The sequence below is a fragment of the Nicotiana sylvestris genome, chromosome 3 (genome assembly GCF_000393655.2).
Source record: "Nicotiana sylvestris chromosome 3, ASM39365v2, whole genome shotgun sequence".
Taxonomy (NCBI): domain Eukaryota; kingdom Viridiplantae; phylum Streptophyta; class Magnoliopsida; order Solanales; family Solanaceae; genus Nicotiana; species Nicotiana sylvestris.
In genome coordinates, this window is record NC_091059.1 from 165,620,315 (window position 1) to 165,633,700 (window position 13,386).

Here is a 13,386-nt window from a genome sequence, read left to right on the forward strand (position 1 = left end):
AAACCCTTACCTACAAGTATGCAACGTAAATAGCGGTCCATTTTGCAAAGAATTGATAAAGCGTGAATCAGTTTGCAATTGATAATTAGTTTCAAATTCAATGTTAAGCTTTCTAATAGTAATTGAATAGCGAGCGATGTAAACTCTTGCGGCTTCACTTCAGAATAAGAGAATAACGATCAAGTTCCAAGTACATACTAGGTACTTGTACAAGGAAACAGAACCTCATGGACAAGCATCTTTGCATAGATTGATACTGTTCTAGGCCCCAGAAAAGGAGTAAATGGCTAAAAACAGCTAGGCATTGATAGGCATCTTTGCATAGATTGATTATGTTCAATCGCATACTGCTTAGTGGATTATCTAAAAAAGAAAAATGATAGGCAGCTAACCGAAAAGAATAAGAAAGAAACATAGGCAGCTAACTGGCTCTTACATACCAATTAACCAGTCAACCATAGCTCAATCCAAGCTGAGAAATACAGGTAATTACGATGTCAAAGAACTTAGGATAGTGCAAGGAGTTCAATTCAAACAGCGGTTAATAGGTTGCCGGAAAATGCAACTGCAAAGGTGTTCCAACTATCTTACTTCAAGGATAATGTCCCTTTTCAGAACCAAAAGAAAGAAACAAATATATTTAACCACTTGATTATGGAAACACATCCTCAGTAGCTGCAACTTCTCATATTTCTAAGTTACACGAAATATCACACTGATTAGCCCCATAATATACCCAGCTTTTATCCGATTTTGAATTGTAAATGAACAATAATTTTCAAGTTAAAGTTGACGAGAAAATAAAATGTACATCTAGCCAAACGCAAGTAAGAAATCTAAAGAATGTAATCCGGTCAAGGTACAAATCACCAATATGACACAGGTAAAATAATTATGGAACAAATGGGGAGCAACATTCAAGGCCATTGTAAATCATAGCACAAACTATTCAGAGCCAGCAGGTCACCCAGACAAGCTAGGACATGTACCACCTTGTGAAACGACATATTCAGTCCCCTCCGGGTAGACAGTTTCCCTTAAATTTTCCAGTAATAAGGAGGGCTCGATGAAGTGCAGAAATAACATCAGAAGAAAGTGCGGACGTTCCACTCATAAGAAATAGGGTACTCCAGTCCTGGGACCTCTCATCTGGTTGTTTTCTTCTGTTTCAGAGAAGAACTTTACCTCTCTCTCCTGATAAAAACCATGCAAAAATTAGAAAAGAAAGCTCAAGGTAAATGAAGAGAGATAAAGCACCAGTATTATAAATGCCAAGTAAACGGGGATTAGATAAAGAGAGACAACAGTAACAATACATTCCAAAATGTTGGAGACTTAGACCATAGGACAAGTTGACATAACAATTGCCTAATATGCTTCATTTCTTCTCCATTTTTTCTATCACCTACCTTACTATTCCAACATCACATGCATTTCCAGTTTCTTCATCTTAGAAGTTTCATTTCCATCCCTAATGAAACCAAAATGCTTCAGGCATCAAAAGTGGGCCATAAACTCTTATATGTGTGTACAAGTCCTATGATTCATCTCATCTACACTTCAAGAACATTGTGCCTAATCAAACTAAGACAAAATGAAACGGAGGGAGTAATAGGTTTCTCCTAATATCAGGGTGACATTATGTCCTAGAAGAAAATTCTCCTGTGCTCACAATATAATTGGCACTTGGCAGACTTACTGTAACATATATCACGTCGACTTGAATAGGTCAAATTGAATGAGATAAATAACATTAGACGGATACAATTGTGACAGCTCAATGATAGCAGGGTATCAAGCAACAGAAAGGTCACTGCTAAGTAATCTTGAAAGTCAAAGGGGCTAACTAGTAGAAGGTAAATAATGCGTGAAAATGGTAGCAATACTACCATATTCTCATTGAAGCTCAATATTGAAGCTACATTTCCACATCGGTAACAATAGTTGGGAGCAGACCAGACCTGCAGGTACAAAAGGCAATGGTGACACAGTTTCATTATATGCTACACATCAGATCACCACGCAATAAAGAATAAGTTACTCACTGTCACCAGTCCTTTATCCTGAAACATGTACTTCAAACCTTCCTGGACGAGTTGGTGAGCTCGGCAAACTAGATCCAGTTTATTAATGTGATTAAACTGCAAAGCATGCATGATATTATTATTTGATACAATATTCAAAACTATAATTAATATTTTAAACTTACATACCTCAGTGGTAACCCTGGATCCAAAAAGCCAACCTGCTCCTCGAGGACTTACTGCCCATGTTTCAATATCTTCGGGGTCACTCCACATAAGGTCGCAGAAAGGCCCTTCATGGGGAATTTCGCAATTACGTTCAATGACTCTGATCTGCCAGATCATTAGAAAAGAAAACAGAATCATTAGCTCTAGATGCGCCCACATATTGAATACAAAAGAAAGATGATGCTATTTGAAGGGAAAAAACATACAATTAGAAACAAATTTATTAAAAGCATTGATATCAGCACAATCAATACCCTAAGTACCAAGTAGAAGCGGATAACGAGCTCATAGAATCTCCAGACACGCAACATCTCGTGAGACATTCAATTACATAACATAAGCAACTTGCAACATTTTCACCATTTTTTCCTTCATTTATACACACGACTGCATACGAGCCCATTTGGGGGTAAAAAAGGGTTGATTTCTTTCTAGTACAGTGAAGATATATCAAATCCATGCACTTGAATAATTTGAAACTTGTTTAAAAAAGAAACAGAACCATAAAAACATCAAACGTCCAAGTCAACAGACCTGATCAATAGTTCTAACATCAGGAGAAAGTCCACCGTGGACACATAATACCTGTATGGAAAGAAAGGCAAACATTAATAGGATTAGAAAATATGGCAAGCGGTAAATGTTAACTAGAGTGCTAGAGCATACTGTTCCGTCTATGATTGCCGAGAGAGTAAGATAGTCAAAAACATCGGTGCAGTACCGCCAAGCATTTGCATTTCCATACTTCCTTTGGCATTCATCATAGAATCCATAGACCTATTATAACACGTAAAATGCAAAGCTGATAAGAAAATAGCATTTCTAGGATGCTTCTTTCGCATAGGTATGCATCTTCACTACGAGGGAAAAACATTCCTGCAGTTGAATTGGGGAAGGGAACAAAGCCATAGGCAGCAGCATTAAGCGGCAGTAAGACCACCGATAGCAACAGTAAAGAAATCTTGAACTAAAATTCAAAATATTGAATGTCCTCTTAATAACAAAGGTAGCCAGAAATCCGAGTTGAGAAATCTTTTTTGAAGCACAAAAAGAAACACCAGTTGCTCTTTGCAATTAACCATCCTCAACGACCTTACCATAACTTCAAAGGTAGGATTCAAAATAGCACAAAAACTAGCTAATAATGTGGCGACAAGTATTCACTAGAAGAACACAAATAAGAAAAATTCAGACCACTTGTCCAGACACCATTTATACGAGGAGAAAAACCCTCATGACGCACGATTTATAGCCCAAGATCTCTCAAATGGTTAATCAAGCACCACAATGACAGCAAAAACAATTGCCTTTTCAAGAAAAAAGATTGAGAGAGAGAGAGAGAGAGAGAGAGAAAAAGGGCAAGTATGAGGTAAAAATCTTGACCACATCTATGAGACCTAGTATCTATCGCCTACACTTCACATGTAGGCATTTTTTAACGGATATTATCCATTACCTGTGTTAGTTGCCTGCTCTCGTGATTTCCACGTAACAGAGTAATGTTGGCTGGGTACCTGATACAAGTAAAAATCCAGTAAAGAAAGATAATGAAGAATGAATGACATTTCACCTTTTAACAAAGAAAATCCGACAGTAAGCAACATGAGCATTTGCCATTTGATTAAATGAAGCAGCACAGATTATGTGAATGTGAATCTATCTCGAAAATGAGGTAACAACTTTATATAAAGTGGAAAGGTAAAGGGAACTATAAGAACATTTGGGCAAAACACGATACCCAGCCAAATGGTGCTCTCTTTTTTTCTTTTTCTTTTTGTGTGTGTGTGTGTGTGTGGTGGGGGGAGGGTTGCGCAAGTGAAAGAAACATGAATGTTACAAACTACCCAGGTCATAGCATTATTTTCATGCCAAAGCTCCAAACTGAAAGCAACAGAATCATGCCTTTTCTAATTTAGCTTTTCTAAGAAATACCAGTCAACAAAAGAGCCCATTGATTGGTGCAGAAAACAAACATGAACCAACTATGGACAAGTAATATCAAATTGCATTCAAATGTTCCGCTCCATACCTTGCTTTAAGGAGCAACAAAATTGTAAAAACTTCTAGACTATTGTATCCACGATCAACAAAATCTCCCTGGCCAAAAACAAAACAAAAAAATCTTACATCAGAATGACTTCACAAGAGTAGTGGCTGGAAGTTCATGAAAAACTAATCCGTATCTAGTGTAAGTTTACCATGAAAATGTAATTCGTCTCAGGTACATGACCTCCAGTCTGAAAGAGTTTCATTAGATCATGAAACTGGCCATGGATGTCTCCACAAACAGTAACAGGACTATTAACGGGTTGCACATTTGACTCCTCTATCAGGATTTCCTTAACCTGGATAAGATTCACATGTTTTAGAAGCAAATAAAGGAGTAATAATGGGTTCTCAAGGAAAACAACATCTGATGCTCAACTAGAACATTATTGTCACAAATGCTAAAAAGATTGACCACAACACCTGCTTAGGTACCCTTATAAAAATAAATAAAAACATCTGCCTTCATTAATACAAATTATTAAGCAAGTAGAAGACATCAAACTAATATATCTCAAGTTATTGATCACAAATGCGATCAGAATATTTTCCAGTGAACAATGCCCATATAAGCGAAAATTTAGAAATCTTTTTTCCGCAGTGCAATGTTGTCAAAGGTGCGCTTAAAGCGCGCTTAAGCCCGAAAGCGAGGCTCAAAACATGTCGAGCGCTTCGCCTCGCTTTGTGGGCGCTTCAATGTCGCATTAAGGCTCTAAGGCATACTTTTCCTTGCCAATGAGTGTAATCCTAATAATGTGACACTGAACAGTGATATTTCACTTCATAGTAATTTTTTTTTCAATTTTTTGTCTATATATTTGTTATTCATGCTTATAATTATTGGTCTTGGACTGCATATACATATTTTTACTTTTTCTCCAATTGCGCCTTCTTTCATTAAAGGCCACGCTTTATTTGCGCTTAAAGCCCCAACAGGCCTTGGAGCTTTTTTGCGCTTTTCGCTTTTGATAACACTACTGCAGTGAACCATACATTAGAATATACCTCCATTATTTTACATTCTAGCAGCACCGAATAGCCACATATCCAAAAAAAACAGAATTACAATTCTGAACGTTATCAGAATATGCAAGAGAAGAAACCAAATAACTTGCAAATCAAACATCATATGATGTTAAAACATAATCTAAATTCCTTTGCGAATAAAGAACAGCTGAATCAAAATCTTGGCGGCGTAACCTATTTAATACAACCAATCACCTGCACTCCGACCACAAATATAAGCAAATAACTTCCATATAATCCAATACAACAACTTTATCTTAATCCTTAAGCCCTTGGTAAAGCTAATTTTTCTTTTCCATGGCAGAGCCGCAGAGGAAAATCAAATCGTGAAACTAAACGCGGCAAACATAAACCACCTTTTAGATTTGATTGTCGTATTAACTTCTTTAGGTCACGGGATTACATGGTATTGTACTAAAGAAAAGCTCCCGATCAATAAAGTTACTTAAACGAGGGAGACAAACCCATGTCCCTACAAGACACCACTGAGTCAATAAGCTAGACATAATTCAGTTGAGGAAGAAGGGAAAAATGGTGTGGAATTGAGCAGAGAGAAACAACGAACATAATAACCCAGGCTATGCAAAACGCGATCCACTCTGACTTCCCTTTACTGGCTTAGGGCCAACTGCTAGCCACTATGATCATCACAGCGCCACAAACTTTAGCCACTATCATTGACCACCCACGTTAATCACAGCTTGAATTTCAATCAAATGCACGTATACAAGAAAAGGAGAAATAATCGGTCACTCCAAAGTTTGTACCAATAACCTAAATAGACTATGTGTGCTTAAAAAAGCATCGGTCTTTAGAAATTAATGGAGCCCATTTGGTTAAAGTACAGCCACACAATTAAAACCTTATGCAGCAACTCCAATATAATGCACACAAGTAAACAAAATTATAAATAACATTTTCCTGAAATAGCACAAGCTACAAATCCAAGATTCTTTAAAATGGGAATGTAACTAAACCTGAAACTCCCCTGAGGTACCTATCCAAAAAGCATATACATCACTTTCTTAAATTGAAACTAGAGACGAGCGAAATGTAAAAGTAATAAACCAAGGCCACACCCATAGTAACATCAATTCATATTTTCTTTATCTCGCGCGCACCTCAACTAATTTGACAGGTACCTGCTACCTCCCACCAACCAGGTACTAACTCTGTCCACCAAGGCTTAGACACATCAATTCGTAAACATATGCCCGTATGATCCCCCTAAACTTAGTTTTCTATTGACTAGTAAACTAAGTGGCAAGAATTAATTCGAAAAACCCAATATTGTATGAAGAAAACAAACCCTAGCCAATCAAACAACTTTCATTAAGGGAAAAAGTGTTTTTGAAGTACAAAAGGCATACATATTCACAAAGGAGCTGAAGCTCGTCTTCTGCCAAGTGCTGCCCCTCTTTCACCTTCGTTATCCACTGATCCAAATCCATCGCCCCCTTTTCTAAATCTACAGCTCTGCCAATTAACTAATTATATGTTTCTGTAATTATTTTCCCAAATGCAGAGTCGACTGATGGAGCAGGTCTTTACAACGAAGTGAATCTCTCGGAATCTGCCCCAAAACCCAACAGGAGAATACAGAGAGTAGAGAGAGAGAGAGAGAGAGAATGGGGGTATCTCTGTTCAGATTCAACGGATTTTGAAACCCTGGCAAAACTCGAGATTTTACTGGGACCCTTTTGCCCTTTCAGTCATAACCCATTTTTTAAGCTGCACATATTTTCTTTTTTGATTTCCATATATACAAATTTCATTCACATGACACGAACGCATAATTTTTTATTAAGGATTTAGAGTTACATCTTTAGTGTGAGACGATTACCAAAATATCTTTTTTCTACTAAATATTTAAAATAAAAAAGCAGTACAAGTTCCACAACACTAGTATACAGAAAATTCTACTACGTTAAATAGAAAATTCTACTAGTTGAATAAACAATTTTTGCTAATCAAATTGGTATTAGACAATTATAAGACATGTCTCATGAAATATTTAAGTATTCAAATACATTATCGTTGTGTAACTGTAAGAAGAAGAAAAAACTATGTACATAGTACATGTGTGAAAGCTCATCGTCGGATTTGAATTTTCATGGTGACTTCAAGCTGTTTTTATCTTTTTTATGTCCGTCGATATTGTTTTATCTAATTTATAATTGAGCATGAGATGCTTTAATAGAGTGGGGAACCATACTATTGTTAATTTTTACTAAATAGACTAAAATAAGTGTAAAAAAAAAAATTACCAAAGTATATATAACGCCACTAATAGTGGCGCTATACAGTAACGTTAACTGAACCGTTACTGTATAGCGCCACTATTAGTGGCGTTATACTGAGAAACTTACATAGCGCCATTAATAGTGGCGTTATATGTCTTATATCTGAAGACATAGCGCCACTAATATTGGCGCTATACCCCTTAATACAAATCCCCCATCTTCTTCTTCTTCGTTCCATCTCCGTCTTCCACCTCTTTTCACTTCTGGTCCCCCCCCCACACACACACACACACACCACCGATCTGGCCCAATTTTTTTAAAAAAAAATAAAAAAATTGGGTCCCCCGTCACATAAAAGTTTAATATTTGAGGTCCCACTGTCGAGTAGAGCTTCGTGTTTTAGTGGATTCATTCTTCCGGAGTCAAAATTTCGATCTATCTACATTTCAAAAATTCTAAATCGAGGTATTTCGATTTATTTTAAGTTGAAACTTTTATAACAATGCATATTACTTGATTTGTATGTGTTCTATTTCGGTTTGTGTTTATTTTTTCCGAAACTAGCATGTTAAATTTTATCCGGATTTAATTTTAGTGTTGTATAAAAATATGTAAATTAGTCTAAAAATGTGTTTGTTAATATCCTCATGTATATTTATGTGTTTTTATGCCGTTTAGTTTAGATTATTTTTTAGCGTAGTAAAATGTATACTTTATTAGCGTAGTAAAACGTAGACCCTTTTAGCGTAGTAAAACGTAGACTCCTTTAGCGTAGTAAAATGTAGAGCCTTGTAGCATAGTATTGTGTAGTAATTGTTTAATTATATTATATTCTAGCACGAAACCCATATATATCTAATTATGGTGCAACTGGGCCACAGAAAATCTAGCACGAAACCCATAATTATAAATATATATATATATATATATTACAATTTAGTTATTAAATAAATATGAATAAAAATTATTTAAAAAACATAAAATTATGAATGATAGTTGGTACCACTGAGTTTTAGAAAATCTAGCACGAAACCCATAATTATAAAAATTATATATATATATATATATATATATATATATATATATATATATAATTGTTACAATTAAGTTATTAAAAAAATATGAATTTAAATTATTAAAAAAACATAAGATTATTAATGATAGTTTTGTACCACTGGGCACGAAACCCATAAGTTTATATATAATTTTATACAATTAAGTTGTTAAAAAATATGAATTTAAATTATAAAAAACACACTTAAATTTTAATGATAGTTATTAAAAATTGTGGATTTTCAGTTGACGACATGGATGCACCTATACATCCCGGCCCTCGGACGTCGGAGCTACTACCCCTACAGCCCCAGCATAGATCCGAGCATATATGGGGGGAGAGTTGCTTACGCAGACTTTTCGGGGGAGGAGAGTGGATTTATTGTGGGATTTTTTGACTCCTCCCCGCGTTCTACATCCCCGTGTGGTCCATCACTTGGAGGAAATGGGATTATATAGGATCATTAGCATTGGGCGGATACAGCTCGACTATGCTTTGATCACGGCGTTGATTGAGCGGTGGCGACCGGAGACGCACACTTTCCATCTGCCCATCGGCGAAGCCACCATCACACTCCAGGACGTCGAGATTTTATATGGCCTGTCCACCGATGGCTTGCCAGTTTTACTGCCTGGGAACATGAGATTTTTTAACCGGGCTGCATATATGGAGTTGCTGCACAGGCTCACGGGCTTCAGGTCCGAGGACCCAGATGTAGCAATTGGGAGTAGTCGTATGCAGGTGGTCCCTATTAGAGACCACTTGGTGCAGATCCACGATACTATCACCGACGACTCAGCGGAGGTGGATGTGGAGCAATATACGAGGCTGTTGTTGCTCCTTCTATTTGGGGGGTCTTGTTCCCGAACACTTCGGGGAACCTAGTGAGCCTTCGTTTTCTGCATCATATTGCGGACTTTGATGATACAGTCAGCTACAGCTGGGGTGGTGTTGTCCTATCTTTTTTGTACAGGCAGATGTGTCGGGCATCCATGGGCACACAGAGAGACGTTTGTGGCTTTCTGCCACTTCTACAGGTGACAACTTATTCAAATAATTTGTCGTTTAGTTCCAATTCTACCTAGTTAGAGTTAATTTTTACGTCAACTTTCTGTTTTAGGTTTGGGTGTGGGAGCGATTTCTGCAACTTCGGCCACTTCTACCACAGCTACCGGATAATGTACATATTCCTGATCTCCCTCTAGCTTGTAGGTGGGTATTGCGTCGTAGACTTGCACGAGAGTATCATGGCCATCATAATCTCCCGTTCTGTAGGGATGTGTTGGATTTTCTGGAGGATGCACAGGTGAATATCTAACTAAACTTACCAATTTATTTTTAACTAGGTGTTGCGCAAACTAACAGTTTGTGTTATTTTTTTATAGTTCATCTGGACGCCGTACAGCGAAGAGCTGATAGGTACCCTGCCAGCGTATTGCACGCACGGTCGCCATATTTGGAGGGCTTCCGTCCCTCTCACGTGCCTCGATATTGTTGAGCATCATGCCTCAGAGCGAGTATTTCGTCAGTTTGGATTTCCGCAGTCTATACCGACTCAGCCTGCATGGGATCCTTTACATTATGAGAGGGATGATAGGATGAGAGTGGACGACACATTTATTGAGTGGCTGACAGCGCAGTTGGGTATTTGGGACAGCCGAGGGGACTTGACCCCAGCTCCGCAACACTTTCCTATCGAAGTTTATATGGCATGGTACCGCACTGTTTCCCGACTTTTTATCGGGAACCCAGTTCATCAGGTAGATGGTCGATACGTCTCATACGCCGGGAGACATGAGGCTCTGGTATGTTTTCTGTTATTATCAATTACTTTAATAGTAATTTCTAGTCAAATACGTAGTTTATATTAAAAACTTTTGTGCAGGCGATTGGATTGCATACCGTATATCGTATGGGGTAGCAGATGCAGAGTTATGTCCACGACCCTGTGATCATGCAGGACTATAGTCGTCGCATAATGGATGTGGCTGCCCAGACACTGCAGCGAGGCCGATCGGATCAGCGTTTGGCACACCAGCCAGATTATGTTGACCCAGCCACATACCAGCGAGGTCGTGGTATGCCACGGGGTGGTGGCCGACGAGCTGCTGTTGCTCCACGACGACCTGCTGGTGTTGGACGACGCGGTCGTGGGCGGAGAGGAGGTCCCCAGCAAGGGGGCTTTGAGGTTCCTGATATGGGAGGTGGCATGCACGAGACCGACATGCCGTCTTACAGCCTTGGCATTTATGACACTCCAGAAACGTCGCAGGTGACCCCATCGGGTCAATTCTTGATGATGGGCTCGGATTTTCAAGGAGTGGAGTTGGGTAGATATTTTCCTGGACCGTCTACTACTGATGAGTCTCGACCGATCCGAGATTTTGATAGTGGGCACCGACTGAGTTATGGCAGCTCATCACATGCGCATGTATGAGTTTATTAGTATTAATTTTATTACTGTTTTTACTATAACTTATTTATTTTGTTTTAACTTTATTAATTTACTTTTTAGGCTTCATGCGATGCTGCGACAAATGACTACATTCAGGATCCAGACACGTTTATGGTAAGACAATATATATTTTTGTGAATTGTTATGTAGTTTTCTATACTAAGTTTGATATTATTATGTAGCCTTCTACTGGACCTGACAGCACCACCGATACATGTCATCCTGTGCCGCATCCAACCATAAGGAGACGACTTGATGATGATGATCCTGATAGCGTACCCGGGCGGCAGGGGATGCGCCTCAGGCCAACGGCTACTTTGAGACACACCGGATGCGGGACACATTGATTCGGTCTTCCATATTTTTGTTTTTTTGGTGTAAATAATATTTTTTTGTACATTAACAACAATATTTAGTCGAATATGACAGTTGCTTTTTTTAGTTCAAATTTCGTTTTATAGTTTTTGGTATAGTAACACAACAACTTAAACTTAACTTCCACTTAAATTAAAATAAAATTAAGTACAACAAACAAGGAAAAACATTAGTACAATACAAACACAAACATAACAGGCCAACATAATAAAAAGACATGACATATGAAAATGACACTAAACACATACACGTAAATGTTCAGATACTCAGTTGTCATTTATTCTTCGCTCCAACCACTTAAATCGTTCTTCCATTTGTTCTTTTTCTTCTTCTAACTCTTTCACTCTCGCATTCACCTCCGCAAGTTCCCGTTTATATTTTTTGTTGCGTTCCTTGTGTGCTTCACAATTCCATTCAGCTCTCCATTTTTTATCTTCCACCTCCTTTAGTTTCTCCCTCATATCTGTAATAATTCTATCTGCCTCCTTTTGTATTCTATGCTGGTATAACAACATATTATGAAATTCATGTAATTTATCCCTGTAGCTTTCCTGATAACATGGTTCCTCAGCCCATTCATCAAATTCACAAGTAGGTTCGTCGGGTTGCTTGTACAACTTGTTCATACAACACCAATAGCGGCGTCCAACGTTAGCACCTTCCCACCCACAATCCATCATGCATGGTTTTCCACAAGAGCAAATTGGTGGACGACCATGTTGAGCCATTTGTGAACTATTTGCTTATAATAAAAACCTTACTTACTTTTAATGAAATATTTCTTGGGGGAAATTTTTAGCACACTAAATAAATACAATGACCCCGTTATTTATAGGCTAAACAATACACATATAACGCCATATCTAATGGCGCTATATTAGATAGTGTCATATCTAATAGCGCTATATTCCAAAAAAAACCATATCTAATGGCGCTATATTACATAGCGCCATATGTAATGGCGCCATATCATGATGTTGACGAGACGACTTTATGTCAGCCGGTCACACATATCTAATGGCGCCATATCATTATATTTTCAGCTTTTTCAGTTCGACAAGACAAGACACACATAACGCCATATATATAATTTGTGTATTAAATATCGTGATAGCGACAAGACAACACACATAATAAATATACCGATAATTAAGTATAAATTATTATTTAAATAGGTAAAAAGGGAAAGTACAAATCATAATTAACAAACAAAAAAATATTTTTTCATAAATACTTAAATCGTATAAATAACAACTAATTATTACAACATGAACTCATGGGTAGTTAGGTACAATAGAAGAACACCCGCCCTGAGCTTGATTATTGTTTCCACCCAAAGGACATTTTCTACGGTCGTGGCCTGTTTGCGAGCATATACCACATTTGCGTGCATATACGATATCACTAACATCCATTTGGTTCCGTATACGCGTTCTCTTCTGCACCTGTCTTTTACGCAAATAGGACTTGTTACACACCATTTTAAATGGTTCTGGGGGCCAGTAATGCTCAGAACCCACTGGTTGCAGCTGACCACTATATGTGTTTACGTATTTGGAAACACTATATTGTTGATCAATATAGTTGGTCTCCGCATAACCAACACGTTGAAAACACTTGATGGCATGTGAACAAGGCATGTGGTAGATTGACCATTTCCCACATGAGCATAACCTTGTGGATTCATTTACAGTATGTACATTATTACCCCGATTATTATGGATAGCGGTGCGAACTTCAAAAATACCTCGTTCGTTATCATATTGCAAAAAGGAATGCCAATGTGCTCGCCGTCTGTATTTCTCTAATCTCTTCATAGGCACTGGCATAAATTCAACACCCCTTTCCATCAATTCCGTTGCAGCTGCAGACCGTTGTACAAACCTCTCCGCCATCTGCTTGAACGACATACGCACCATGGCTGTGACGGGCAAT

At 38.0% G+C, this 13,386-nt stretch overlaps 1 protein-coding gene across 1 annotated transcript; it reads right to left on the reverse strand.

Annotated features, from left to right (window-relative positions):
* Positions 1 to 719: 719 nt before the first annotated feature.
* On the reverse strand, positions 720 to 7,051 carry LOC104239370 (phytochrome-associated serine/threonine-protein phosphatase 3). Its single transcript, XM_009793997.2, has 10 exons — positions 6,695 to 7,051; positions 4,451 to 4,597; positions 4,282 to 4,349; positions 3,709 to 3,766; positions 2,919 to 3,029; positions 2,787 to 2,837; positions 2,214 to 2,357; positions 2,046 to 2,141; positions 1,890 to 1,961; positions 720 to 1,194 (listed from the first exon to the last, which is right to left on the reverse strand). The coding sequence occupies exons 1-10, from the start codon at positions 6,773 to 6,775 to the stop codon at positions 1,111 to 1,113; spliced, it is 912 nt and encodes a 303-aa protein (XP_009792299.1). The 5' UTR covers positions 6,776 to 7,051; the 3' UTR covers positions 720 to 1,110.
* Between the last annotated feature and the right edge of the window lie 6,335 nt (positions 7,052 to 13,386).